General features: G+C 40.2%; 5 protein-coding genes across 6 annotated transcripts; 3 read left to right on the top strand and 2 right to left on the bottom strand.

Annotated features, from left to right (window-relative positions):
* The first annotated feature begins 160 nt into the window (after positions 1-160).
* On the top strand, positions 161-8,339 carry LOC103979727 (protein tesmin/TSO1-like CXC 5). 2 transcript variants are annotated; one of them, XM_018823091.2, is made up of 8 exons: positions 161-745; positions 1,482-1,586; positions 3,127-3,304; positions 5,168-5,515; positions 5,934-5,970; positions 6,098-6,178; positions 7,218-7,619; positions 7,957-8,339. In XM_018823091.2, exons 1-8 carry the CDS (start codon positions 516-518, stop codon positions 8,169-8,171), a joined length of 1,596 nt encoding a protein of 531 aa, XP_018678636.2. In that variant the 5' UTR covers positions 161-515; the 3' UTR covers positions 8,172-8,339. The 2 variants fall into 2 exon arrangements, with proteins under 2 accessions (XP_018678636.2, XP_009394187.2); XM_009395912.3 differs by having other exon boundaries at positions 5,864-5,970; positions 6,084-6,178.
* Positions 8,340-8,839: 500 nt separating this feature from the next.
* Positions 8,840-10,348, top strand: LOC135606622 (tetraspanin-19-like). Its single transcript, XM_065097677.1, has 5 exons — positions 8,840-9,159; positions 9,293-9,392; positions 9,471-9,551; positions 9,624-9,725; positions 9,797-10,348. Exons 1-5 carry the CDS (start codon positions 8,993-8,995, stop codon positions 10,022-10,024), a joined length of 678 nt encoding a protein of 225 aa, XP_064953749.1. The 5' UTR covers positions 8,840-8,992; the 3' UTR covers positions 10,025-10,348.
* Positions 10,349-11,175: 827 nt separating this feature from the next.
* On the top strand, positions 11,176-14,638 carry LOC135608547 (glyoxylate/hydroxypyruvate/pyruvate reductase 2KGR-like). The gene is made up of 2 exons (XM_065101570.1): positions 11,176-11,627; positions 14,025-14,638. Exons 1-2 carry the CDS (start codon positions 11,196-11,198, stop codon positions 14,541-14,543), a joined length of 951 nt encoding a protein of 316 aa, XP_064957642.1. The 5' UTR covers positions 11,176-11,195; the 3' UTR covers positions 14,544-14,638.
* A 391-nt stretch (positions 14,639-15,029) lies between these two features.
* On the bottom strand, positions 15,030-20,867 carry LOC135608546 (shaggy-related protein kinase eta-like). The gene is made up of 12 exons (XM_065101569.1): positions 20,663-20,867; positions 19,646-19,732; positions 19,498-19,557; positions 19,141-19,413; positions 18,994-19,068; positions 18,850-18,906; positions 17,933-18,073; positions 17,783-17,833; positions 17,602-17,697; positions 16,425-16,508; positions 16,073-16,174; positions 15,030-15,470 (listed from the first exon to the last, which is right to left on the bottom strand). The coding sequence occupies exons 1-12, from the start codon at positions 20,771-20,773 to the stop codon at positions 15,375-15,377; spliced, it is 1,233 nt and encodes a 410-aa protein (XP_064957641.1). The 5' UTR covers positions 20,774-20,867; the 3' UTR covers positions 15,030-15,374.
* A 1,166-nt stretch (positions 20,868-22,033) lies between these two features.
* LOC135608545 (nucleobase-ascorbate transporter 2-like) lies at positions 22,034-26,998 on the bottom strand. The gene is made up of 14 exons (XM_065101568.1): positions 26,509-26,998; positions 26,322-26,419; positions 25,813-25,989; positions 25,610-25,710; positions 25,253-25,328; positions 24,241-24,300; positions 23,947-24,131; positions 23,775-23,871; positions 23,593-23,679; positions 23,426-23,484; positions 23,248-23,339; positions 23,087-23,164; positions 22,834-22,994; positions 22,034-22,486 (listed from the first exon to the last, which is right to left on the bottom strand). The coding sequence occupies exons 1-14, from the start codon at positions 26,600-26,602 to the stop codon at positions 22,274-22,276; spliced, it is 1,578 nt and encodes a 525-aa protein (XP_064957640.1). The 5' UTR covers positions 26,603-26,998; the 3' UTR covers positions 22,034-22,273.
* Positions 26,999-27,936: the final 938 nt, after the last annotated feature.

Raw genomic sequence — 27,936 nt, 5'->3', positions numbered from 1 at the left:
TGCACATTGCTTTATCGAATCTGACGGCGGAGAACCAGACATTCCGACATCTATGAATTTTGGCCGTCAGATCAGTTAAAGAGTTGGTACCCGTCTGATTATTTCTTAAACTTTAATCTGTCCGTCAAATATTGGAATTTGATTTCGAAGCTGAGTGGAGAGAGAAGCTGTTTAGTTTCCTCCGTTCGTCTTCCCCTCCTCCTGTACTCGAAAATTTCCCGCATCCGAACAGAAGACCTCGCGCTCTCCCCCGCCGCTGCCCCCCTCGGCGGATCTCGATCCATTGATTCCCACTCGCCTCTTCCCTCCACGTCTCGCCGCTGCACGGCGTTGCTTACTCCGACCTTCTTCGGCGATCTCCCTGCCTTCGCCGCTTGATCAGAAGGGGGCGAATTGGTTGAAATCTGAGACGGCGATGGAGAGCTTGGTTGCCGCCGCCGGGATCTGAATCTGCTGAGAGCAGTCTTTGGCGGTCTCCGTCGTTCGATTCTTGAGCCGCCGATCCGACAGCTGCGATGGAGCAAGGGAATCGATCTGCTTCGACGGCGTCGTCGCCTGATTTCCCTCAGAAGAAACCCGTCCGCCAGCTGGATTTTACGGCCGCCATGTATCGAGGGGCTACACCTCCGGCGGCTGCCACCGTGGGCCTCGAGCAACCGCCACAGCAGCAGCAGCACCCGCCGCCACTGCCGATGCCGGTGCCGCCTCGGCTTCCGGTCTCTCTCCCCTCAATTCCGTTGCCCACGTGAGTTCGTATCTTACGGTTATTTGTGTTTCTTGAATCGTTTCGGAGTCTCATGCCTTTTCTTCTTAGGTGATTGGCTAGGTTTTCGTGCTAAAGCTGCTTTCCTTTTGTTTTACCTGTGGGTATTGTACTCGAGGGTTTAGCACGAGTAATCCTAGTTTCGGGAGTATTTCCCCTCTCTGCCGTGGAATAACTCGTGTTTGATGCCACTGTTGTGATTCACGAATTGGTTGCTTTAATCCAATTCGAAGATTTAGATAGTTCAAAGCGTACTTTTTTGTTTGATATATCTTCTTGTTTTAGTGGGCGGCGACACTCAAAGCTTATTGTATTTGAAATGAATTTTCTGAAGTCCTTTTTAAATTCTTTAATAACTCTGGTTGATAAATTCCTATTAGAGTATCATAGACGAAAATTGTAGGGTTAGAGATCTTTTATAGCGGGTGGAATCTTTGGATTTGAAAGACCTAGAACAAATGTTTAGTTTCTTTCCCTTTAGGCTTCTTGCTTCTTGGGGAGGGTCATGTGAAGTCTTAGAACATGTGTTTTTCTAGGAATGTTATCCATATATGATCTTTTGTTTTTCTCAATCTTTAAATATCGAGCAATGTCATTCTTGGTAACCTATGGTGAACCTTTTATCTTTTCCTAGAGATACACTACCTTCGTTATGGAACCACAGTTTATTGGTGAATAGTTTGGCATAAGTCTCTAATTTGCCCTTTGTCTGTTCCAGTGAGCAAGAGTCCCTGAAGAAACGGCTACGACCAATGTATGAAACGAAAGATGGCACTCCTAGAACGAAGAATTGCAACTGCAAACATTCAAGATGTTTGAAGCTGTAGGTCTAATGGCATCAAATTATAGTTTTTTTTGTGATTAGTCTCTTAATACCTTATTTGTCAGATTAGTGATAATTGTTGTTTACTTACACGATTAATACATTTTAAACTGGATTGTGTATGCAGTAACCTAATCCTAACTATTTGCTAGCATAATTAGTTGTTCAAAATAGTCTGCAACCTTTGATGTACTTATCCTGCTTTGTAGCATACTTTCTATAGCTTTAGTCAGCTGATGAGTCTTTTTGGGAGGGTGAAGCTGCATCTTTGTTAACCAGCTGACTTAATTTTGGTCACTATTGAGTTAATATGTCCCATGATGACTTGCCAAAGCTGAAGTAGAACTTTATGGAAACAAGATAAGAAACCTTTTCTAGTTAAAATGTTTTAAATGCTACAATTAGTTTTATATGAATATATGCCTGCAGATGGCTAAATATCTTTGGTGATGGGTAACGCAAATTGCTAAACTAGGACAAGACACGGTTACTTAATAGTTTGTTTGTTTAATTTTGCTTTGCCAAACTTCAACCAACAATATCAACTAGAAACCCAGAAAGCCACCTTGAAGATTTTAGTTTCAGTGCTGGTCACTGCAATATGAAATAGACACCTACTCTCTTGCTTATATGTAGTTGACAGTCGATGACTTAATTTGTTTGTGCTGGGACATACATGCATCATAATCTTACTTTTTTCTCATTCAACTTCTTTTTAATAATCTAGATTCTGTTATTGACTGCTGTTTCAAATATCCTTATGTGGATGGGATACAAAGAGTTGAAGCTCAAATCAACAAAATTGACGAACCATTAGGTTTACTTCATAAGTTCTGGTTGACATTTGTTTGTATGAAATGATTTGGAAATGTTAAGAGTAATTCTGCATGATATAGTTTCCAAATATTGTTTTCCATGCAACTTATTCTTACATTACTTTTGGCATGAAATGAGTTGAAAATATTATTCTAATGACTGCGTGACATTGACATACATCTTTATGTTAATAAAATTAGAAACTTATGTAATTTAGAAGACGAAAAGGCAACAAAAACAGTAAACAAGTGTATTAAACAAAAGATTCCAATTATATATCAATTGAAGAATGAAATGCAAGAAAAGGAATCAACTATTTTGTATGTGGCAATAGAATGAATACTTTTGGCCTACATTCTGGCATTTGATGGATTTCATTATGAGCTATAAATTCAGAAATAGTAATGCCTACAGGGCTGATTTTGGTTAGTTAAGGGATGATGCAATGAGAACATTATGTCACGTGGCCACCAAGTTCCAACTTTACCGATAGTTTTATATGCTAGGAATGAGTCTGATTATATTAAAACATTAAAGATGCATATTAAATTGAATTCAGCCTTCTTTACGTCAATCTGATTATAATTTGGGCTTCCTTCTGCATTTTGTTATGCATCTTGATAGAGTAATCTCTTCATGTCAAATGGCTGACTTTATAGTTTTACTTATCTCTTCATGTCAAGTCTGTTTATTGTTCTCTTTCATTCACATTATGCATGGTTAGGTATTGCGAGTGTTTTGCATCTGGAGTATACTGTGATGGTTGCAACTGTACAAACTGCTGTAACAATGTCGAGAATGAAGCTGCTAGACATGATGCTGTTGAGGCTACGCTAGAACGCAATCCTAATGCTTTCAGACCAAAGATTGGCAGTAGCCCTCATGCAACTAGGGATATTAGGGTATACTTTCATTCTTATGTTGAAACACATTACATTAACCTGGCTAATTTGTTTTCTGAGAGACATTACTATTTACATTCTCATTTTGAACGTTCCTGATCCATATGTAGTTCTGTGTTTGATGAATGTTATATGGTAGTAAGAAATGAACTGTGAACCTTTGTACGAGCGTTCTAAGTAATGTGAACTCCAATGAAGCAAAACTACGTTCATGGTTGATATGGAACTTTATTCAGCTGCTCCAAATGTAACGTGAGTTGTAGTGCATTCAAGGATCTGATGACAAGATCAACAAATTATAGCCACAATGCCATCTTAGTCTAGTTCATAGGTACCTCTCGTACGTATTTCTGGAAGAATGTACTTAATGGAAGAATTGTGCAAGTAGAATCACTTGCTAATTGTTAATCTTGCGAACTCCATCAGTTTCTAATGAATCAGTATCACAGGAAGGTCAGCTGATTAGTCTGACATACTCTATAGAGCTCAATTACAAATTAAAAATGAAGGCTATATGGAAAAACTGAGTGGAATTCATGATAATTACTTGAAGATATGTATAATATTTATTTTATCAGCTTATCAAAAACCTTTTTCTAAATCATTAAGAGGAGAAAATTGATTCTTCCAATAGTTCACCATTAATCTGGAAGCATATTGTAGGAGCCTTCAAATGGTAAATCTGTCGTGCATGTCAAATTTGTCCATAGCCCAAGAATAGCATGATAACCTTGAGCAGAAAGTCAGCTTTTAAATTTATTCAACAACTAAATGTATATTTTCTGATCCAAAACAGACGTGCTCTGGAAGCTTTTGGGTGACATACTCACATACATGAGAAAAATCATTCACTGGTTATTTATGCCTTTACCATAGTCTTGTGTGCTATAAACAGTGTATCATGTAAAATTCATGGAGCTATGTTTTACCAGAGGCTTGTGTGCTATTTACCATAGTTTTGTGATTATTCTGAAGGTAATTTTTGTTCAAAGTTTGGTTCTATTGTTTGACTGATTCACTTTAACTGTCTTTGAACATAGATTTAAGTTTTGGTTTATGGGTGGAAGTGGTCAAACCAAAGTTTGAATATTTGTCTGTTGATCACTTCAATTTGACCCCTCAAGCTGGTGAGAAGCTTTGACAGACAAATTAAGAAAAGTCAGAGAGTATCATGTAAAATTCATGGGGCTATTGGTTATCTTGGAAGCTAATGTTATACTGGTCTTGCTGTTAAATTCTTACAGTTAAAAAGTAATTGTTGGAGGTTCTCCTTCCTCATCTACGGTACAATGTACGCTTTCTCCTAGTTTCATGGTCATGGGACTCGCTCATTGTTATAAATTTCTTGATATTTTTATTTTTGTTAATGTATTGCTGCTTTTCTTCTTGTTACTCAATTGTTGATGTTTAAACATTTCTAGTTTATTGCTTTATGAAGCAAGGAGGATAGTTTGGTAGGTCAGTTATAGTACATGCACTATTTATTTATTAAGGTGTCTGCTGATCATCTCTATAAGCACTAACTTTCCCTTTGTTATTATTGAAATAGGTATGATATGTATGTTTTTTTGGATAATCATTTCTTATTCTTTTTATCTTTTACTCCGTCTTTTATGACTGAGTAAAATATTCATGTGGCCGACCCTAAATAGTTAGAACTAACGGTTTTATTATTGTTGTTGTTTTACTTAATCTTTCATCATGTTGTGGCAGAAAAATAACCTCAGTTTTGGTCTTTTTTTGTCTTCCTAATACTAAAAACTCAATACATGGTATGCATGCATGTATATTTTCTCAGATGAGGGAGGCATTAGTTTCTTCACATATATCTTATTCTAATATCAATGTGCTATTGTGTGCTAGGATGAGGTAGGAGAGCTTTTGGTAGGAAAGCACAATAAAGGATGCCATTGCAAGAAGTCCGGGTGCCTCAAGAAGTACTGCGAGTGCTTCCAAGCCAATATTCTCTGTTCTGATAACTGTAAATGCATGGATTGTAAGAATTTTGAAGGCAGTGAAGAGAGGAAAGCACTTTTCCACAGTAATCATGGAAGCACACTTTATATGCAACAGGCTAATGCAGCCATAAAAGGGGCTATTGGTCCCTCTGGGTTCATCTCTCCATCATCCAAGAGGAGGAGACACCAGAGCCTCGTTGTTGGTAATTCACTGAAGGACCGATCTATTCACAGGCTTGCACAACTCCCACAGGTGAGTTTCTGAGCTTTCACAACCTTATAAGAATTTCCATTTTATGTGGTTTTCTGTTGAGTTCTTGTATTCAGTAGATAATCAGATTTTTTTTCCTTCCAATTTCCACAATGATTCTGGGTTGTGAACATTAGATAACTTGCCTGCAAAGGCTGGTCATGTTTTTCCCCAAGTTTTTTCATAAATAGCCTTTTTGTTGTGATACTAATCAACAAAGAGGAGCCACCACAAGTTGTTGTCTTTTTTGCTCCATGTTCAGAATGCATTGCCAATAAGTATTGAACTTCTTGAAATTGAAGAAGAATCAGTATTATCATCTCTTACTGTTGAACGCCCAATGATTATCAGGCTAATCACCCGAAGACTTTGATACCATCTTCTTCTTCTTTTGCTTCTGATATTGTGACCGATGCTGTAGGTCCTACTCCAGTGGTTCCTGCCAAAGTCACTTACAGGTAGAATACTACCATTGAAAGGTCCCATTCCTTGTTATCTTTAATTTGGTTCTTTTCGTTGGAGTACAACTACAAATATGTTTTGGGTTTAACTTCATTTGGTCATCATGAAGGTCTCTTTTAGCAGATGTGGTCCAGTTGGAGCATGTTAGAGATCTCTGCAAGCTTCTGGTGGTTGTATCTGGACATGTTGCCAAAACGTTTCAGGGTATGGCTGATTGAGACAAGTAGGCACATGCAGCAACCGATGCATATCTAGTTGATGCATGATGTATTGTTTCATTATTTGCAGTTTGGCTAATCTGTTTAGAGCATGTTTATCTTCACAGTTGTGCACACATCGTTGCATTCGTCGTCATAAAAAACATGGTTCATCAGCTGACTTATCTGCATCTGCTTGAATAAATATTTTTTATTAATTTCTGCACAGTTAGATGCAGCATTTTATTCTTGCATCGGTTAATTTGCAGGTCTTGAACTAGTGTATGTTCATTTTTCTTTTGTAAAGGTAAGAAGATCATAATTACTTATGCTGATAGTAAAGCTCATATTAATCTGGTAGATTATGTCAAACTCAACTTTGATGAGAATTCTAGATTCTTTTTTCGCTGAAATATTGAAGCAAACAAATTATAGCTCTTCTTCACATATAAATGAGACCTTATTGCTTGTTGTTGTTTTCGTTGTTTTATGCTGCATTTTTCCCACAGTTAATTAGATCCTGGTTTTCTACTAATTTGGTGTCCTAGTTGGGATTTTGATCCTATTACTGGTTCCTGAAAACTATATTTTTGTTTGGAAGAAATTCGAATTTTATGTATTTGATTCCTTGCTGAGGACAACCGTTGCAAATTCATCAATTTATTTTATCTATTTGACTGTGCATCAGATATAGAATTTGAATGATAGTTTATATGTTTATGCATCAATCAAGTTGATGTTGCTAAAAGTTTTAAGTTCATTATTTCTGGATGCATGTGTTTTTATTGCGTATGTTGTGTGAACTTTGTTTTCTAAAGTTAAGGGATATTGGTGAAATTACTTGTAGGAAGTCTCGTGTGTACTACAAAGTTAACTAGTTCATTTACGAACTTGGTCACAATTGTTTTTGACAATTGACTAAATTTACATGCCAAATTCTTGCAATGTACTCTGGACATGTAGTCATTAAGTGCAATCTTGAGGGTCTCTGAATCATTAATCTTAGGTTCTTTTTTCATTTCCTTTCTCAATAAAAAATATTTCAGACAGAGAAGCTCAAGAGAAGGTAGTCAAGAAGGATGATCAAGTCGAAATGTGTCTTGCTTCCCCGATTCATGATGGTGAACTGAGACAAATAGACCCTAATAGTCAGTTAGCATCGGCTGGTGATGTTTCGAATGGAATTTCTGCACTCAAAATGGATGCAGAAGTGCATAAATCTGACTGTGAGGATGAACATAAAGCGCAGAGGCCAATGTCTCCTGGGACACTGGCCTTGATGTGTGATGAGCAAGACACAATGTTTATGACTTCTCAAAATGCTAGTACTACTCTAACATATCGCTGTGACCAGAACATTTCAGAGGTCTGTGCAGAGCAAGAAAGGTGTGTGTTGATGGAGTTCCGAGATTATCTTCGCAAGATTGCCACTTACGGAAGAATGAAAGGTAAACACAACTTAATGTTTGGTTAAATTTAAATTACTGCTACTAACTGATTTGTGAGACCTCATTGATGACCTAGAAATTTTTTTTTTTATTTTTTCTCGTCTTTCTTATCTGACTCTCTCTCTCTCTCTCTCCCTCACTTTCTTTTCTGCTTTGTTTTTGAAGTAAAATCATCTTTTGGTTATGCACAGTGGTATTTCATGCTATCTAAAATTCCAGTTATCATCTAAATTTATTTGCCAACTGTAAGTTCTGTCAGTAATCTTGACCCAAAGGATTGTTTCACCACATTTCGGTTGAAGAACTAATCTTTGCATATCTTTCTAAATTGTTACAGAAGAGAGATATGCCTCCATGGCTGGTAAATCCGGAACCTCTGGTTTCCAGAGACTAGCCATGACCAGTGCTGCTGGAGCTCCAACAGTTGCTGCAGAGCCACCTCAGACTCCAAAACCAGTTATTGCCAATTCCAACAACCATCAACCTGTACGATGGCCAATCACAAGCGATGGAGACACCAAGCCAGTGGTGGTCGAGCATTCCGAAATCTAGAGAAAAAAAAAAGGAGAAAACAAATAGAGGTACATCGTTCATCAAATAACACTGCTGCATCTCTGTGTAATATTCCGACAGCAAATAGGGATGCATGCTGTTGGACGTTTAATATGACGACGCCATCAATTATTTGGATCAGCTGAATCAAGTTGTTCTTTTCCTTTATTCGCTGTACTTATGCAGTCCGTTCGTTCTGCTGCAGTCCCTAATCGAAGATAGTGCTCGGTGGCTTTTAACCTCACATGTTTCTCCTTGGTCAATCCCTAATAGATCTTTTATGACGTGCTCGTAGCTAAATGGACGAGGAAAAAGAGATTAAGAGGAAAATGACAAACCTAAACCTTGGGATTTTTCAGATACTTTGCCGTTTGATTGAATCATGAAAGTATTTTCTCTATATTTCGATCATCCTTATGTCTAGATTGATTTAAAGTTACATCAATGTGAACTCAAGTACACAATCGAACAGAAGAATGTCATGTAGAAATCACAATCCAAACCATGATAGAGACTTTGAAATGATGAAAATTTGTTACTATTATTTTCAATAGAAATCCCGGTAAGAATGAATGTCAAGAATTTGGTTTTGCCACCTGAGGCTGTGGCTCTCACACAGGTCGACGTCTCCCTCATCAATATGGGGAGTTGGCGATGAATCGGCCAGATCACCTTTGGCTGTTAGGTGTACTTCCCCACTCTTCCAGTCAACCTCCCCATCCTTACTCCGCGAAGCCAGCCTACCCTGTTTTGGATCACAGTCTCATCTCTGCCATCTCCACTTGCTTTCCGCAGGAGCACTGTGCTCGCCTCGATCAGCAATGACGTTCTGCTCAAGGTGTTTGTTGAACCACGCACTGAGGGTTGCGAATCTTGTGGTGAACCTCTGCGGCATGGCCATGATCATCTACTCCCTCTGGCTGCTGAAGATTTGGAGCCGAGGCGTCGCCGATTTGGATGCCACCGCCTCTTCCTTCCCGACGCCATGGTATGAGTCCCTAGGACGAAGACATTCGAAGACTGCAAGCGAAGTGACCTCGAACGCTTCGTGCGTCTTCTATTTACGTCTAGTTTGACGTGCCATGTGCAGGCTCTGACGCACGACTGCTTCTTCCTCGCAGGTTTATCTACGCGTTGCTCGGCGTTGGCATCGTCGTCTGCTTCGCTGCGGTGGTCGGACACGCTGTGTCTAACTCCGTCAACCCCGCTGCTCTCTCCCTTGTATCCTTTTTTGGCTCTCTGTTCATCTTCCGACCCTTTCTCCGTTACATGCGCAGATGTATCCTTTACCATCTTTAGTACATCGTGTTCGTCTGTTTCATCCTTCTCTTCCAAATCGTTGTGATCGTGGAGGTTCTGTTCAAGATAGACTGGCCAACGGTAAGGCTATCTTCTTCCTGTCTTCCTCTTCCCCTTCTTCCATTGTGTTAACGCATTTCTCATCATCCATAGGTGATCTCCGGGCATCATGATGGCGACGCCAAATTCGTAGCTTTCTTCACATTCCATGTAAACATTTGCCGTTTGGTTGGGGTTGTGATTTCAGTAGCACAGGTGAATTCTACACTGGAGTTGCGTAGATGAACTGGCAATCTGGATTTGTCTCACGGATGAATTGCCTGCAGGTGAATGTTCTGGTGATGGCTATCGTTCTGCGGGCTTTGGGGCTTCAATCAAGCAATCACTGCGAGGGACCGACTGTGCCTGCACTCAGATACTCGTTTCTTGTGATGAATGGATCGGACTCGCCGCCGGGCCTCCCTGCTCCGGCCACACCTCCTCCAGGAGACCACAATTGTGAGCCTGCACTGATGATTTTTCGAGCTTCGGAAGTCAGATGGATGAGTGCATGATCCGCAAAGATTGCAACCTGTCGTAATCCAGATAACAGGATCCAAAGAAAACTTTAGATTCCCAAGCAGCAGGAGGAGACTAAAGACCATTGATCCACAGACCTCTCAATAAAACTATTCTGTGACAGATGCAGGAAAATAAAGCGAATTTGTTGATTTTTTTGCATTTGTTGCCCACCGAGGAAACCAGTCAGTTCTCTGATTAATCTAGCTTTCTGTGCCTGCTATATGTAATGTTGAGTTTCTACTTTTGTCTTCCCATGGAATGGCCACTGTAAACTCCATCAACATTCAATAGCAGTCTGTCTTTATCGATTCACTGCATTACTGGTGCCAAAAAAACAAAATGGCAGAGCAGTGCATGCTTGGAAGTGAGCTCAATTTTGTGGGAGCTGACCAGAGAACACAGGTTGCTATCGAGTACATCTAATTGGAAGAACCACTTCGGTCGATCCCCCTAGGAAAATTAAGGATCAACAATCTCAATCTGCTGCTTGATCTCAATACATTCTTCGAGTTCTTAGTTGCATCAAAATAATAAATCAAACGAACTACAAATGAACTAAAAACATGAAGATGTGGGAATGTTTGTTAATTTGTATTTACCAAGTTTCTCTTGCTTTGTGTTTTATGATATATAAATGTAGGTGACGATAAAGGGTGATAAATGGGTGAAATTAATAAAAATGTCTGTATTATTTAAAATCCCATAAAATATAAAATCTCTTAGTCTTAGACCCTCTGGATTTTTAGATAATTATATAAATATTTAGATTTAAATGACATTAGAGTTATTTAATATGTATTTATCCAAATGTTAATTATGATTAGTAATAATTGATAATTATATTGAATTCTTTTACAAAGATGATGATATCATATTACTCTAATGAATCATATTGAATTCCTTTATGTTAATATTATTATAATAAACTAATATGATATCACTCAAAGAATGGATTACAAAGCCATTAATTTATGCTTTCGTATTATAATAAAGCTCAAGTTATGGATTATCAGCTACGAAAACATTAATGACGCTTTACAATGGACGGTCTTGATGTGAGGATGGGAGTAATGGACGGTTCGGATTCGGAAAATAGAAGCCGTTCAAATTTGAGACGATACTTAGGCGAGCCAATGGACGGCTCTCCGTTGGGTTGAGCGCGCAATGGAATCCCTCGGCGTCCTCCTCACCGCCCGCATCGACCCTTACCTGGAGGCCGAGCTCGACCGGCGGTTCAAGCTCTTCCGCCTCTGGGAGTTGCCGCCGGCGCAGCGGAGGGAGTTCCTGCGGGAGAACGCCGAGGCGATCCGGGCGGTGGTGGGCAGCCCCGCCCTGGGGGCGGACGCGGAGATGATCGACCTGCTGCCGCGGCTCGAGATCGTCGCCAATTTTGGCGTTGGCCTCGACAAGGTCGACCTCCGCCGGTGCCGCGATCGGGGCGTCCGGGTCGTCTACACGCCCGACGTCGTTACGGACGACACCGCCGACCTCGCCATCGGCCTCGCCATCTCCGCCATGCGACGGATCTGCGACTCCGACCGTTATCTGAGGGATGGATCCTGGAAGGGTAAAGGGGATTACAAGCTCACCTCTAAGGTTCGGAATGAACACACTTTTTTTTTTGTGTTAATTATATATTATCCATGAAATTAGTTATCTTTAACATTTCGATTTTTATATTTTCAAAATTTATATTAAGATCCTATACTTATGAAATGAATGATTTAATATCGTTTCTTCTTATGTCATCCGGCAAGGTCATTTAGTCTCACAATGTTTATCTATAACCAAAGGCTCTTAAGTTTGTCAGGTCTCCATCATCTTCAGAGGCGTCTTTTGAAGCTTATATGCTCCGAAAGAATAAAACTATGCGGGTATGCCCATCGCCCAAAGCGGACAATTCCTTGCGAGTCTACGGGTTACACCAATGACCGACCGACCAAATGGTCCCTTATTAGAATGGCGCTAGAGGAAGGGCCCGAGGTTTGCACCTCGGCCGAGCAAACTCGCTCCCGAGCCGTGCACCTTAGCTATGACCCCTTGGCTCCCCTACGGAAGGGAGCACTGATAAGGTCATTTAGTCCCACATTGATTGAGGAGTATGGGAACCAAGGGCTCATAAGTCCGTCGGGTCTTCCTTACCCTCAGATGCGCTTTTTGGAGCTCACATGTTCCGAAAGGACAAAATCATACGGGTACACCCATCGTCCAAGGCGAATAATTCCTCGAGCCTACGGTCCAGACCAATGGCCGACCGACCAAATGGTCCCTTATCATCATTTACTCTGTTGACAAAAATATCGTAGGGTTTATCGTTAATCACGTGCTGACTCTGCCTTACTTTAGTTTACCACTTATCACGGACAATATTTCTATTAGCAAAGTCGACGGCGTGAAAAAAAAAAAGAGATTAAATATTTCACTTTCATAATAATAGGAATCTCAATATAACTTTCGAAAGTATATGGACCGGAATGCTAAAGTAGCTAAATACGTGGGTAACATGTAATTAGCGTAACTTTTCTTGGGTTCCAATTTTCTTTTAGAACCATTAAATGATCTTTCAGCATCATCGTTGCTTAGCATTCATCTGCAGCTAGATTGCTCATCCCTATATTTGTTCTTATGGCAACTTGAACTAGGTTGGGGGGGGAGTGATGATTTTGGGAAGATCACATGACCAGAATCTGTGGATAGAGGGAGAGGCTGTTTGAACGTGGAGAGAAGACCATCAAGTGAACATTACATTCATGCTGTTGCATCTTGTTCCTAAAAATTAAGGGCACGCTCTGCTTTTGTGACATTAAGTGCTTGTTTGCAGTTCAACGTTCCCAAATTATTACGTTCCTCTAATGCTTTCCTATCAATATGCTTCTCTGTTATATTTGAATATAACTTCTCTCATGCGCATCTACCGTTCGATTTTGTTATAACTATCTTTGTTACTTGGTAGCTGGGTTCTATGTACATGTTTGTGCCAACGTTTCTACTTACTTCTTAAGCACGATACTAGATGACACATGGTTCACACTATTCTTATATGATTAATGAAGAAGAATCAAATTATGTAGGATAAAATATGGGCCACATATAATGCTTATTGTTAGAATTACATAGTGGCGACTGCTAGGATTCAATAAACATAATGAACTCATGATTAAGATTGAAGTTTTGAGTAACTTGTGATGCCAACAGCTAGACATGATTTATGGCAATGATTAGGATTAGATAAGGATGAAGCAACAATTGCAATGAGCATGAGCTTTTTCTTCTTCTTCTTCTTTTTAAAATATTGACATCCGATGAAGTAATATCCGGACTTCTATTTTGGTCAAGGCCTTTTAGCTTCACATATTAACAAGCAAATGATCCCTTCCATTGGTGAGGGATCACAGATAGACCTAGGCAATTAAAAAGAATAAAGAGGTAGTCACCAAATGCTTTCTCCTTCCATAGAGGAGTAATGCTAGTTTTTTGTATGACTTCATAGTTATCAGTTTTCAAAATCATGTTTTTCTCTTTCCAGTTCACTCATTAATAAAGAGATATTATTGCTACCATAATAATATGGGTTTTATTTGACTGAATTGAGCATGGTAATCAACCTTGAACTTTTATCACTTGAAAGTAGCACTTGATAAATTTTAATCGGTTATCTTCTCACATACGGAAACTATCTTTTACTTTTGGCTAAAGACACGATTAGTAACATTTCCTATACAATAATCTGCCTTTACACTTTTGGTTGTCCAATGTTTTCTTGTTGTTCTCCAATCATCATCATTTGAGTTTTAACAAAGCACTTCGGACAGTGAAGAATGCTTCAACAAGTGTTGCATAAAGCTGCAGTGCCAAATAAGCGACCTTATATTTTGTCTAAATTTAATCCCAAGATTGTAAGACCTGTATTTGCATCTCGATGCAATTTTTGTTACTTAATGATAACTGCTCAACGATTGATTTATGATTATATTTATTCTTCTTCCCCTGCAGTTCAGTGGTAAAACTGTGGGTATTCTGGGACTTGGCAGGATCGGTCAAGCTGTAGCGAAAAGAGCTGAAGGATTTGGTTGCCCTATCTGCTACTGCTCGAGATCAGAGAAACGGCACACAAACTACAAGTACTATCCCAGTGTTCTTGAGTTGGCAGCCAACTGCCAAGTGCTTGTCGTCGCATGTCCATTGACCGAAGAGACCCACCACATCATCAACCGAGAAGTGATCGATGCATTAGGGCCGAAGGGTGTGCTTGTCAACGTAGGGCGCGGCCCTCATGTGGATGAATGCGAGCTTGTTTCAGCATTGCTTGATGGTCGGCTAGGAGCAGCCGGTCTCGATGTGTTTGAACATGAACCTCATGTACCAGAGCAGCTGTTTGGGTTGGACAATGTGGTTTTGGTCCCTCATATTGGCACCGACACCTTGGAGACCAGCAAAGCGATGGCAGATCTCATTCTCGAAAACTTGGAGGCGCATGTGTCGAACAGGCCTCTACTGACTCCAGTTTTTTGATCTGACTCAGATGTTTTCTTGTAGAATATTGGCAACCAATTTGTTTGGTAGAACATCCAAGTTATTCCTTTTATCAATCGATTACAGTTGTTCCAGCTCTTGTGATACTGACAGACGAGTTCCATCATCAAATACGTCAATAAGAACCCCCGTGCAGGTCAATACGGAAGGAACAACCAAACTCTCGTGCATTGCAGAATTGTTCTATCTTCTACGGAAGCTACCACAACATGTTTCTTGCAAGCTTACGCTTCGACATGCGCAGACGATTTTGTAGCATGAAACTTGTTACTGAGAAAATAAGATACCCGCATGCAGTGTGCGGATGACCAAACGAACACCATTTCGTTCCTTCACAAGCTGTTGCAAGATGACGTTTCCATCTTCAATTACAACATTCTCGCTTCTGGATCAGATACATCTACATGAAAACGGCAAAGCTACATCAACTTAAACTTACTGTTCACTGACATCACCAAACAAAAATGAAGAGAACCAGCCTGTTTAAGTTGTGCCACAGACGGTACAGATAAGAAGCAGCCAAACCACACTACGAAGACACCTATAATGTCCTCTACAAGGGCAGAACATAATTCTTTGACCATTTAGAATTCATCAGATACAGCGACTACATCAGAATGAGATCCTAAATATCTTACAATATACAAAGACCAGCAGAAAGGCAGGATACAGATTTAAGGAACCCTCCAAACATCCCATCAGCTCCATCATTATAGCTCCCAACGGTAGAGCACTCCTACTCGCCTCCGTGAAAAACATGTAGTGGGTTACTTGCATTTTGACCAGAACATCTCGAAAGCTTTTGTGGTACTATGTCCCAGGCATCTGCAGGAAACTGAGACCAGACTGCCGCCGCACATGTTCTGGAATCAGCTTGGCGATGAGCTCTGGTGATGCACCTGCTAACTGCAAAAATTGTAGCCAGGATCAATTCATCCGTACCAAGAAACATAGTTTTACAAGCTTTTTCTTTTCAATACTCGGTATTCATCTTCAGAAAATCCCAGCAGCGAGGGAGTTAGTTTGCATAGAATAGGAATAATGGAAAGGCCGAACTAACAAGAAAATAGATGCAGCAGCACATGAAACATCACAAGACAACAAGAATATTATTGTAATGTCCGGCCGTCTTAAGGTGCCAAAAGAAATTGCCAATTTGCATGATGATAAAATTGAAGAACCGAGTAGCAGCAATGTTCCTTGGAGAGCTGCCAATTCAAGTAGTTATAAAATCTTGAATGTCATGATTTTCACAATGTCAAATGCACTTGGAATTAGGTCAGTTAAGAAAAAGCAGCAGCGAATGAGAGAAACAAGCATGCTTCGTCAAGCTTATTTCATCCTGTCCATTATGCTTGGAAATAAACAAGGAGTTTGTCACATATGAAGTAATGATTATTCCAGGTTGCCTTATTATAGATGTGGCTACTAAAGAAAGTAAGAACAATAAAAGTGTCAAAGTAGAAAAATAGATGTCACGGATAGCTTTTAGAAGATGTTTTGCTTACTTCCGGTTTGAAGTTGAAAAGAGAAGGCAGAGGACGACCATTTGGCAACCGTGCATTTGGTTCTCGTAGCTCATCAAAAAAGGGGTGAGCACATGCTTCCAGCTGTAATAGAAAATATCAGGTTAACAAAAACATAAAGAAATATCAGATCGTATATTGTTACTTGTAAAATACACAAAAGATTCACGGGCTTCACAAGTTAACATTTTGCTACTTTTTTACGGCAGCAAATTATTATGATGAATTTTAGAAAATGTTATGAAAATTTTGTTATACATGAAAATAGGTCCATCATGTGGTTGCTGTGTTGTCGGATACATCAATGTGTTAAAGATAGTTGGAGGAAACATACTGCAGTGCAACGAAAACTTGGAGAGTATTGGAGAAGACGTGAGGTAAGATCTATTGCTTCTGGAGGCATTCGCTTATGGAATATCTGAAAATTTAGAAGAACTATAAGAATTCCTCAAATAAAAATATTCATATCTATTCCTCAAATAAAAATAAGGTTAAAATTATGCATAATATGCATATCTAAACAATCAGCCAAAAGAGAGGTATCTGATAGAAATATTCCATACAAAATGGTAGAACAAAATTTCCAACAAAACTGGCTTCTAAACTATGTTCAAGTATCTCATATAGTTTTACAACATCAGATATTGAGCGAGAATGTCAATTTGTAAAAAGAAAATGTTAGAATCCAGTTTTGCTGGAAATATTAGAATAACGAATTTGATTTGCTCAACCAATTTTGCTTATAAGCATCAAGCTGATATGTACATCTGATGCAAACACTATTCTTTTGAATTAACACACATTATGCTGAAGCGCCCCTTAGTTATAGTTAAAATATGTCAATTTTATGGTTGGTTTTCTGAAGTATAACAGAAATCTGAAAGGCAAATAATCTTGTTAATCAACTAACAGAGTACAAACCTGGAGTTTGAGAAGGCAAGTTGCAAAAAAAATGCGATGCAAGTTGCCGAAAAAATTGATGCTAATCCTTATGGATAGAATCCAATTGATATAGCGACAAAGTTCTGAGAATCATAACTATTAAAATGAGAGACTTCAGGAAATGAGATCATCACAAATAACCTGTTTATACATCACATATTTTGCAAAACAAGAAAAGCATTGGTCAGGCAGGTGCTCCTAAAGAATGCTATCCAATTATGTTTGTATTAGTACATAGAAATTCAGTAATATGAAAACCATTATCTAGGCAGCCGATTCCGGAAAGTTGAAACATTACCATGTGTATTAACACTGACATCACCAAAAAATTACCAATGTATACATCTTCAACTTATCACCGATACCACAGAACAACAACACAACTGATCTAATGGTTTCACTTCAGAAGTCATCTCTATATATGCACATTTGTTGCAAAAGATTCAAGCTTTATTGTGCCAGCTGACACTTATATGTGTGTGTGAGTCAGTGTCTGTGTGTGTTGTGAAATTCAAAAGGAAAGCCACACAAAAGATAAAGCCAACATGAAAAAAGTGGATGCAACTAACCTTATGCCATGGATGAGCTTTTATCTGTGGAAATCTGAACTCTGTATAGTTAGGATTCATGCATCGAATTTCCTCACGGGTTGGCGTTCCAAGAACCTGCATAAGCATGAAATTTCTTATATGTCATGTATACTCAAAATCACAAGATCCAATATCAACCAATAGGGTATCAACATCATGCCTTGATTATCTCAACAAGCTGATCAACAGCGCTATCTCCAGGAAACAATGGCTGAAACAAATTTACAGGTTAACTTTTCATACAAATCAAATTTACAGGTCCCCCTTGAAAGGTTAACAGTGCAAAAGATTGATGGGTGAGACAGAATACCTGCCCGAGTAGTAACTCAGCAAGAACACAACCTGCTGACCATATGTCAATAGATGTTGTATATTCTGTTGCACCAAAAATAAGCTCTGGGGCACGGTAATAGCGAGAGCAAATGTAAGAGATGTTTGGTTCACCCTTGACCTAATATCGCAGACGAATTAATAGAAACTAATGTCAGTATTAAAAATCAAATGAATAAGTGAGATGAAAAAAAAGACCCAATAAGCTCTTCAGAAACCATGCAAAGAAAGTCGTGGCTAGAGATCATAAGTGAAGGATATCCTACAAAAAGCTGAGAGATTTAGTCATTTACATGCAATTTAACTGAACTATGAAAAACAAGTTAACCATACCCGGCAACCCACTAATGTAATGTTTCCTTCTTATTTTTCTCTTCTATCCATTTTCCAATTCTTTTTCTAGCTTTGCTGGATCAATTGTAGTAGCTTTAGCACTCAATAATCTTACCTTAGACGTCTTGTGATATGGCATCACACCTCTCATCAATTTGTGAATCCATGAAGGAAATAATATATTGATAATTTACATGTCAGAACTCTCAAACTTAGAAACTGGGATCCATGCCTAAGCTACCAGAATTGACTAAAAGTTCTTTGAGATATCGTGATGTTAAAAGTTGCCATATGATGTGATTTCTCAAATTTAGTGATAAATAATTTATTTAGCATATCTCGTTATGCTAAATAATGCAAGTATCTTCTCACAATCTTTAATATGAAAAATTGCAAAAATGAGATCCCAAAATAATCATGTGAATCAACAACTCCCTCAGCTATTATTTAGTCGATGCATGTTCGTTGAAAATTCAAAGAAAATGATTGATCCATTTTTGGAGCACCAAAAACAGTCAGAATAAGAAAAAAAACATATATGAGCTTTAAACCAAGTAAACATACCAAAACTTTTGCGCTTCCAAAATCACACAACTTGACTTGATGGGTAAGAGGGTCTACCTGCGGAAAGCTTAACCAATTGTAGAAAGAGACTTTCCTTGATCAAGCTTGACAAATTATAAATATTTTTAAGGCCATAAGACATACCAAAACATTTTGTGGCTTAACATCTCTATGGCAAACACCAGGAACCGTATGAATATAAGCCAACCCTCTAAATAACTGCACACAAATCCAAGTATACTCTCATTCATGTGTCTGCTTATACTCACAGATCAAAGCAAATAAACTTACCTGATATGTATAAAGCTTCACATAGATAAGTGGCATCCTCTGATTCACACTGCTGTAATGTCTTAAAACACGATATAGAGTTTCAGGCACATATTCCATGACTAGGTTTAGAAAAAGCTCATCTCTGCTTGTGGTAGAGAAGAAACAATGCTTTAAAGAGATAACATTTGGATGATCCATCGAACGCATCAGCTGTAGCTCACGGTTTTTGTATCTCCGATCCTGCAAAACCTTCTTTATAGCAACAGTCTCCCTTGTTTCCAAACATTTTGCCTGCCAAAGAACAATCATGTTTGAAGCCAAAACACTAAAGTAGCACAATGTGTCAATGGAAGTCCCAGAAAGTAAGCAAAAAACCTGGAATACGATTCCAAATGAGCCATTCCCTACTACACGCTCCGCCATGTAACTAATGGTCTGCATTGCAAGTAAAAGAATTCTCAGTATGGTAATCCAACAGCAGTCATTTTGCATCAACTTAAATGGTATTCCAATGGCTCCTAACCTGCTTCGGTTCACCATTCTTGCCTCCGATGGTGGTAGAAATGATATGACCAGTGACTGCATCATTCCCCTCCATCACAGATGCTTGCTGCGATTAGTAGTTAAAAAGGAGCATGATTTAGACTGATTAATATGTCTAACTCAGCAAAAGAAACAAGAAACAGCTGAAAAACTCAGAAATGAGACCGCATAAGCACACTGAAAGAGGAACTGGAGCTAACGAGTCGTGTAATGAAACTAAGCCAAGGGACGAAACAAGAACTCCACAGCGCATCAAATAGCTAATTAATTGCGCATCAGACAAGAGACCATCCTCATCCTCAGGCAGATGGAAATAGTTTGAACAGAAAGCGCGTGATTTCAAAATACCGACATAACGAAAATACCGCTTAAAACCACAATCCTTTTGCCGCAATTCTTTGAAACACTGGTTAATAGGAACAGATCCTAAATAAGGATGAAAGGCAAGATCAGACCTTCAAACCCTAAAAGGAAAGCAAACGAGATGCCGGAAGTAGAGAAGATCAAAGAAAAAACCTGGTATAATTGCATGGAAAAATATAATACAAAAGAAACCCACAAATACGCATAAAGATACAGTAGAACCGCAAACAAGTAGCAGAGATAAATTCCATCGTTGTTGTCTCTAGACTTAGCATGAACAGCTGGGACTTCATAAAGGAAGGAACATAGGGGAAAACAACAAGAATACTTCAGATCCACCCATGTAACTCAAAAAAACATGCAACTCACAAGTACCATCAACATTCGTGAGCCAAATGCCGCATGATCTCGAGAACCAAGTAAGCCTTCACAACAAAACACAGACTTTTCTGGTAAAACGAGAAGGCAGCTCCGAAATCACAATGGTCCAGCTCGGATCGACTCAAAGACGCAGCATTTTTTTCGCATAAGGCAAATGAAACCGAGGAGGGAGCGTAAGCGACGGTGGGAAAGGGGATCAAAGAAGGGGTTCGGTCGAGGAATGGTGAGAGGAGGGGGAACAAGGGGCGGCTACCTTGTCTTCGGCCATCTCCTGGTCGCAAGGAGGGGCGGCTGAATTGACGGCATCGTGCTCCGGAGCCGGTGGCGGCGGGTGGTGATGCGGTCCCAGCGGCAGCGAGGCCATGTGATGTGGTAGTGGTGGGAGGAGGAACGGCGGTACGGTGAAAACCCCACCTCTTTTAGATCCTCGTTTTCATGGCTCACCAGTAGAATACCACCAAAGACCTTTAAGACCGTCCCACGTTATAAATGCCACGACTTGGTAACGGTTCACGAATATATCGTTTCCGTTCGGATGCCGTATATAACGTAACTGCCGATATATAATGAAATTACAACCATTGTCCCGGGCCACTGCGATCGCATGCGGTACTGTGACTGCATCGTCGTTTTCTCGGAAGGCAATGCAGTGGAACTTGTGGCCGCGCAGTGCTTGAAAACGAGCCCCTTGTGACACATGTCGAAGCAGCTGCATGGTCGACGAGTTTGCGTGGCAGTCAAAACCACTGTTGTCTCTGTTTCCCAAACGCAACCCAGTCGCAGAGTTGCTGGGGATGGATGACAGTCGAGCTGCAGCGGAGGGAGGTATGAAGGTTGTGCGGAAGACCAGATAAACAATGGCAGTCAAACACGACACTCGAGGCGCCGATAGCCGACGCCCAATCCGTTTCTACCTTCCTTCCTCTTCCCCCTTCTCGCTTCTGTCACCGTGTTCTTCAAGGAGGGCTGATTACTACTACCATGCGGACTAAAACTTCTTGAATTGTTTGTTTGTTGTTGCGAGCATCTCAAATCATCATCACATATCCTTTTCTCGGGTTGTTTCAGCTAAGATCAAGTGTGGTATCTGTTCTATAAATGTTCATTTCTACAGAAAAACCTTCTTCCCCTCATCCAACCGTACCTGGTCGTGTAGTTGTTTTCAGTCCTGTTATTAGGTACAAGAGAAGCCACCGGCGATGACTGAGGTCAGAGAGTTGCTCCGATGGATTCTAGCGAGAGGGACCATTGGACTCTGTGACACAGTTTTTGACTTCAGAATGGCAGTAGTCAGCATTGACACAAAGGATAAGGCTGCAACCTGTGCCTAACGAGTAATGACTGAAACAGATCAGTCGGAGCAGATGAAGAACAGTGGAAGACATGGGAAGACCAGTGCAAGCTGTGGCATGCAGTATGAGTGCAGGTTGATTGAGCATAAGGCTCGAGATCATTAACAGCTTTGCAGAAAGAACATGGTGGGACGTCTGGTGCATGGTCCACCAGCTGGCACAAGAGGTTGTCGAGGGAAATGAACGACGACATGGTTATGCTGATCACGACAAGAATTATAGTTTCCTTTCCTTCAACTCATTCTACCCTTTCAACCCAAAAAAAATCCGTATGCTTGAATTCAAGTTCGAACTTGACTATGCTGATGATCTTTTGTTCCTGCAAACACATTGATCCTTATAACATCATTTCTAGTGGACTTCAATACCTGTTACTATCGCTCGACGAATCCAAAATATACATGAAACAACTACGAGTCCAAGCAATCACCCAGTGGATTTGGCCAAAACCTAATTCTGTACCCTTCTCTGCTCAACGATCTGAGTCTCACCAAGTTCTTCCATCAGCAAGCTCATGATGGAGGAAAGAAACGGTTGAGGTTAAAGGGGAGAGTATAGAACTCCTCGTTCCTGCTGTCTCCTTGGAATTTTCGAAACCTAGCCCACCATGCCATGCCTCGGTCGCCGGCAGTGCCACTGACGTCGAGTGTGTTGTCCAGGAAAACCGCAACGATCAATGCCACGGTCGGTGGGGAGGAGAAGATCGTGTTTATGTAGTCATTGAACTGCAAAAGGACACAGATCAGAAACATGCAAACACAAAGAAGTTTTCTTCCTTTTTCGAGACTGATTCTAATAAAAGATACTCCTGAACCTAAGTTACAGCTCCCTACTGTTCTTGCATGCTGTAACTTGATCTTGATGACTGTTTTTGCCAAAGACCCAACTTACAGCTTGCTGAAGTTGATCAACTTACACTCAGGTAGCTCCTAAATGCTTGACAATTATGGATTTCTTTTAGAGATTGTGAGCATTGGTAATGTGATCATTGGTAATACTACACAGTATCAGATGAGATCACCGTTTAGTCATGTGAGATCGATCTATTTCAAAGGCTGGTAAAAATACATACCCATTCTGCCTTGGTGTGGGCTGGACCACGCTGAGCGCTCGAGGTGTACTTGAAGAAGTACTGAGGAACAGACAGGCCGAGGAAGATGGAGACGCCAGTGATGAAGAGGTTGCGCATGGAGTTCATGTTGGTGAACTGCAACAAGGAGAGCCCCACCGCCGCTAGAACAGAGAAATCCAAAAGACAAGATATCAAGCTTTGGTCTAACACACACTCTGTCTAAAACTAGAGGAAAACTAGAAGGAGAACATACCCACGATCCCGAATAGAACACAGTAAACAGCAGCAAAGATGACGAACGGAATGGAGGCAAATAAAGCTCCAAATTTCCCTACGTCAAAAGAGTAGATTCAATATGTGTCCACAATGGGGAAACCTTATGAACTGGATGGATACATATAGCTCATCACTCACCCATGATGGAGAAGAATATCATGAAACCAGCTGAGATCTGAATGACCCTACGACTCCCAACTCTAGTCGATCCGAGAAGCCCCAAATTTTCCCTGATGTATTCCCCGGTTAGAAACTTGATAAAGAGTATCGTCATGTTATGTGCGAAAAGATATAAGAACATGAAGTATGAACTCACACAGAGACAGTTGAACCAGTTACAGTGCCAAACAGCCCATCAAGTAGGATTCCAATTCCCTGATCATTTTTGAAGGACAAGAACAGATAACACAATTCATTCAAATGCTCAGAATTAACTTGACAAGAGAATTTCGCATATGTTGATCCAATGAGGTAATTAATTACCTGCCATCCAATGCCTCGGCTCAGGACATGAGCAGGAGGAGGTGTTGCACTAGCCAGGCGGGCTGCAGCCTTGTAAGCACCGGTTGACTGCAGCAAAACAAGAGATTTATCAGCTTTGGCAAAAACGAAAGATGGCATTTGCACCATCAGATATAATGGAGTTCGGCATCACCACTGCTTACCTCGATCAAGGATGCAAAGACGGCAGCCATCATCCCAAAAGAATGGCCAGCATCAAAAGTTGGTGCACCCCATTGTAATGGGTATGGAATCTTTATCCTAAATGCCTTGATGTGTTAGTGTAACACGATGAAAGACATTACAGAGAGCGATAAAAACAGTTTGGAGGAATACCAGGGAGCAGAGGAGATGAGGTTGGCACGGTCAGTGCGGCAGTTGACTTGGGTGCGCTCGGGATGGTGTTTGTATGCACCGCTAACCGTAAGCAAGTGGGCATAAACCCAGATGATGGTGATGGTTATCAGAAGAGAGAACCTCTCCAATATGGGCAACCCTCTAACATGTAGATGCTTCAGATACTGATCAAGTTTACAGGTTTGGTTTAGAAAGATAGGAGACATGAAAGAAAGATTTTGAAGTCAATTGTGCTGTGTTCTATAGTTGAATCACTATAAGATAAATCTGTACCTGGGAGGATGCAACGAATAGGATGAGCATCGGAACACCAATCTCCACACATCTCCCAACCTGGTGCACGAACAAGCTTAGACTAACAGAATTGAATGTATTACTGAAATCTTCATCTCTTACAGAAATTTCACTTCTTTATATGGTTTTTAAAGCAATCATATCTTTTGTAATACCTGCTAAAGATATTTATCCTTAATTTTATGAATCACAAGTTTAAGAGGGAAAGACTAAATTAGAATCCTACTGAAGTCCTACACATTTCTGGTAATTCTGAGGCATCAAAATACATGTTGACATCAATTTTCGTCGTCGCATATTACCTAACAAACAATATTATTCTTAAGAAACTATATTCAAGTACATCAAAGCAATAATTTACATCCTGATATGTCATTTGCCATTTTTTTAGCCTATTTTACATCCATGTATGCCATTTGCCATTCTTTTAGCAATATTTCTCATCCTTCAATTGGTGGTACCTTTAACAAAAAAAAATTTACGAATGTATTGGAAAATCTTCTAATGTTAATCATCTGCCACAGAAATGTTCATCTTGGTGAAAATTTTGCAGGAAAAGAGCAAACATGTTGGATTGTTTTACCAGATAATAAATTCATAAGCATTTGGTAACAAGTCATTTTTTTATTGTAACTCTAAGAACCACCTTTGGTACTAGCTTTTGTGAAAGGTAAAGAATAAGGTTTTGGTTTCCAGTCAAGCTGAAGGTTCTGTAGCTACATTTTGTTCTCCATCTGATACAAGTACAAAGCTGATGATACATTATCGCAATCAGCAGGCTGATTAGAACAATGCAAGATCGATGTTTTCAGATAGGTAAAAGATCAATGTACACAAAACATGTGTTAAGATGCACAATTAGCATCCATATGGCTGACCTATTGAAGCTACAATAAAATGCATGCTATGCAAAACTGAAAAGCTCGCCTATATCTTCATGTCTACAGATCTTACAGATATCAAAGAGAAGGAGAGGCAATAGAAGCAGTACCACAGGGAATCCTCTGTCGAATAACCCGAATCCAACCAGTGAAACTACCGGCACCATTCCCAGAGGGCTGAAAAATCTGAACCAGAAACACACAACATAATTACACCAAACAAATAATATGCAGACTTTCTCAGCAATTATGTCTGTCACTTGCTCAGAATTGTCCCTCTGTTAATATTTTACATGTGATCCATTTTGTTGGAACTTTCCAATACTAAATTTCCAACTTACTTTACACAGACTGGTAAACTGATTTTCTCGATCCGCATGATGATTACTAGAACTGATCGATTATGCTGCCAGGGAAAACACCAAGAAACAAGGACACATCTAATGATCATAGAGAAGTAGCTGTACCTGGAACAGATACCCCACAACTGGCTGTAACCCAGAATAATCTGAATGCAGGAAGAGACAATTAAAGCTCCTTGTATGGCTCTCATGGTTTGGAGGAACCTCTGCGAACATGCAAACAAAGCACTGGTCCAAATTATCCACATGGAGAACTAACAAACTGGGAATATATTGAGTGAAAAGTCAATATTAACTTGTTGACTTACTTGATGATCATTGGTTATCTGTGTCAGGGATGAGTCGTGAATTATAGATATGATTGGAACCATAAATGCGTATGAACCACCAATCACAGTTGGAAGGCGAGTCCCGAATAGGGTCTGGATCAGTGTATTTATTCCGGTTACAAAAAGCAGTGTCTGCACAACCCTAACCTTATCATCCTGCAGCAGTGGACTCCCTGATTACTTTCAACTAGTTGACGAGTTAAATCTGAACAATCTAATGTAAAAGATGCAAATGACACCAGAAGATATTGATCGTGTTAGACTGATGAACAAAGAAGCTAATTAAATAGTATGGTAGGAAGCATCCTTAAGCATTCATTTTTGAAGGAAAATACAGTGATTAAATGAACAAAAAAGATGGTTTAATCAGCAGAATACAACTAAAGACGGAAGCAAAGAACTAACTTCTGAAGAGAACACTCCAAAGGAGAAATAGAGAAATAGGAAAAAGGTTGGATGGGATTGCAATACTAGTAAGCAAGTCTTACATCACTTCCCCCCATCAAGGGTACCAGAAAGGTTGGGATCATCACCGCTGTGCCCAACGCCAATACGTAATGCTGAAATCCCAAAGCAATCGCCTCACCTGCAATCGAGTGCGCAGTCACGAACGCTCATACTAGTACAACCGGAGAACAAAAGAGCAAAAGGAAGGGTATCAGTAATCTAACACACCCCAAGAAGGATTGGAGTCGATGCAGTACTCGAACCCCTGGAGTTGATCCATGGGCGGATGCGTGATGATCTCCTCCGGCTTGACTTCCGCCATCTCCAAGAATCACCAAAACAACACCCAACCGGGGGAAGAAGGGTTGGAAAGCAAATAAAAACCCGACCTTTTTCGGGTCTTCCAAACAGCACCAAGATGGAATTTTTCCGATTGCTCTGCGGCTGAGGAGTGGAGCAGCAAAAGAGAAAGGTGGCCTCGGGTGAAAAAAGCTGGAGAATTGTTGATGAAAGCTGAGATAAAGAAGAGGTTTCCAAAGGGGCACAGAAGATGAGGACGAAACTGGGCGGGAGAGAGAGAGAGAGAGAGAGAGTCGCTCGCAGAGAAAAGGATGGGGGGAGGCAGGATTCGAGACAACACCACCCACGGAATCACCTCCGTTCTCCGTCGTCTATATATCTCCCTGTCGTGTGTGTCTCCATGGGAATTTGCCCGTTGGTATTTTTGCGACGGAAATGTCATGACACGCAGTCGTGTACAAACTCGGAGGAATAGAAAATGCAACGCGCGTTACCGTTAAATAGACGGCCTCTTTCGCCGTCTGTGAGGAGAATAAATCAAACAGAAGCATCACAGATGGATTCAAATCCATGTCTTTACTGCGGGAATTGCTCTTTAGGTTCAGTAAACTATTTCTCTATTTCCAATAAAGAAAATAAAAACTAAAGCTGATGAAACGACTAAAATCGAATCCGATTGATAATTAAACGTAAAAATTTTAATTGAATTGTTATTAATATTGAAAGCTTAAGATATTATAAAAATGCTCCGAGTCAGCATCCACGTGACAAAAGGTTGGCGAATCTCCCAACGTTTACGTTTCTGCTATAAGATATTAAGCTGCACCCAACTCTCGCTAAAATATTATTACCAGTATCCATGGATCCATGATTACTAGGCTCTGAAGACAGGGGAGGCACGCTGAGGCACTTGATGATCATGGATTATATCTTCTTCTTTGTGACCACTTTATGGCCACTGTGCTACGGGACTTGGAGGCAAGGAGGCTGCTAGCGAACGAAGGAATGCTTGTATACAAAGAGCAAAGGATTGCTAAAGCTGTGGATGCAGTCCGAGGCAAAGCAAAGTAGATTCCAAGATAAGGAGGAGGCTTTTTGGCTTTTGAATTATTTGAGGAGATTCCTCTCTTTTTCTGCTGTGAAAGAGTTGACGATGATCTGACTATGACTATGTTGATGTCTGACTTGAGCTCGACTCGTCCAAGAAGGAGCTCGGCACAGTCGACACTCGGCCATTCTATAACACACACACACACACAAGCATGGTTATCACTAAGACAGTACAAACTCAATTTGAAGGAGAAATGCTAGAGAATTTACACTCTGAATCATTTAATCTCGGTCCCAAATGCACCA

The sequence above is a fragment of the Musa acuminata genome, chromosome BXJ2-3 (genome assembly GCF_036884655.1).
Source record: "Musa acuminata AAA Group cultivar baxijiao chromosome BXJ2-3, Cavendish_Baxijiao_AAA, whole genome shotgun sequence".
NCBI lineage: Eukaryota > Viridiplantae > Streptophyta > Magnoliopsida > Zingiberales > Musaceae > Musa > Musa acuminata.
Note: the sequence above shows the minus strand (reverse complement) of the source record. Positions and strands in the feature narration are given on the sequence as shown.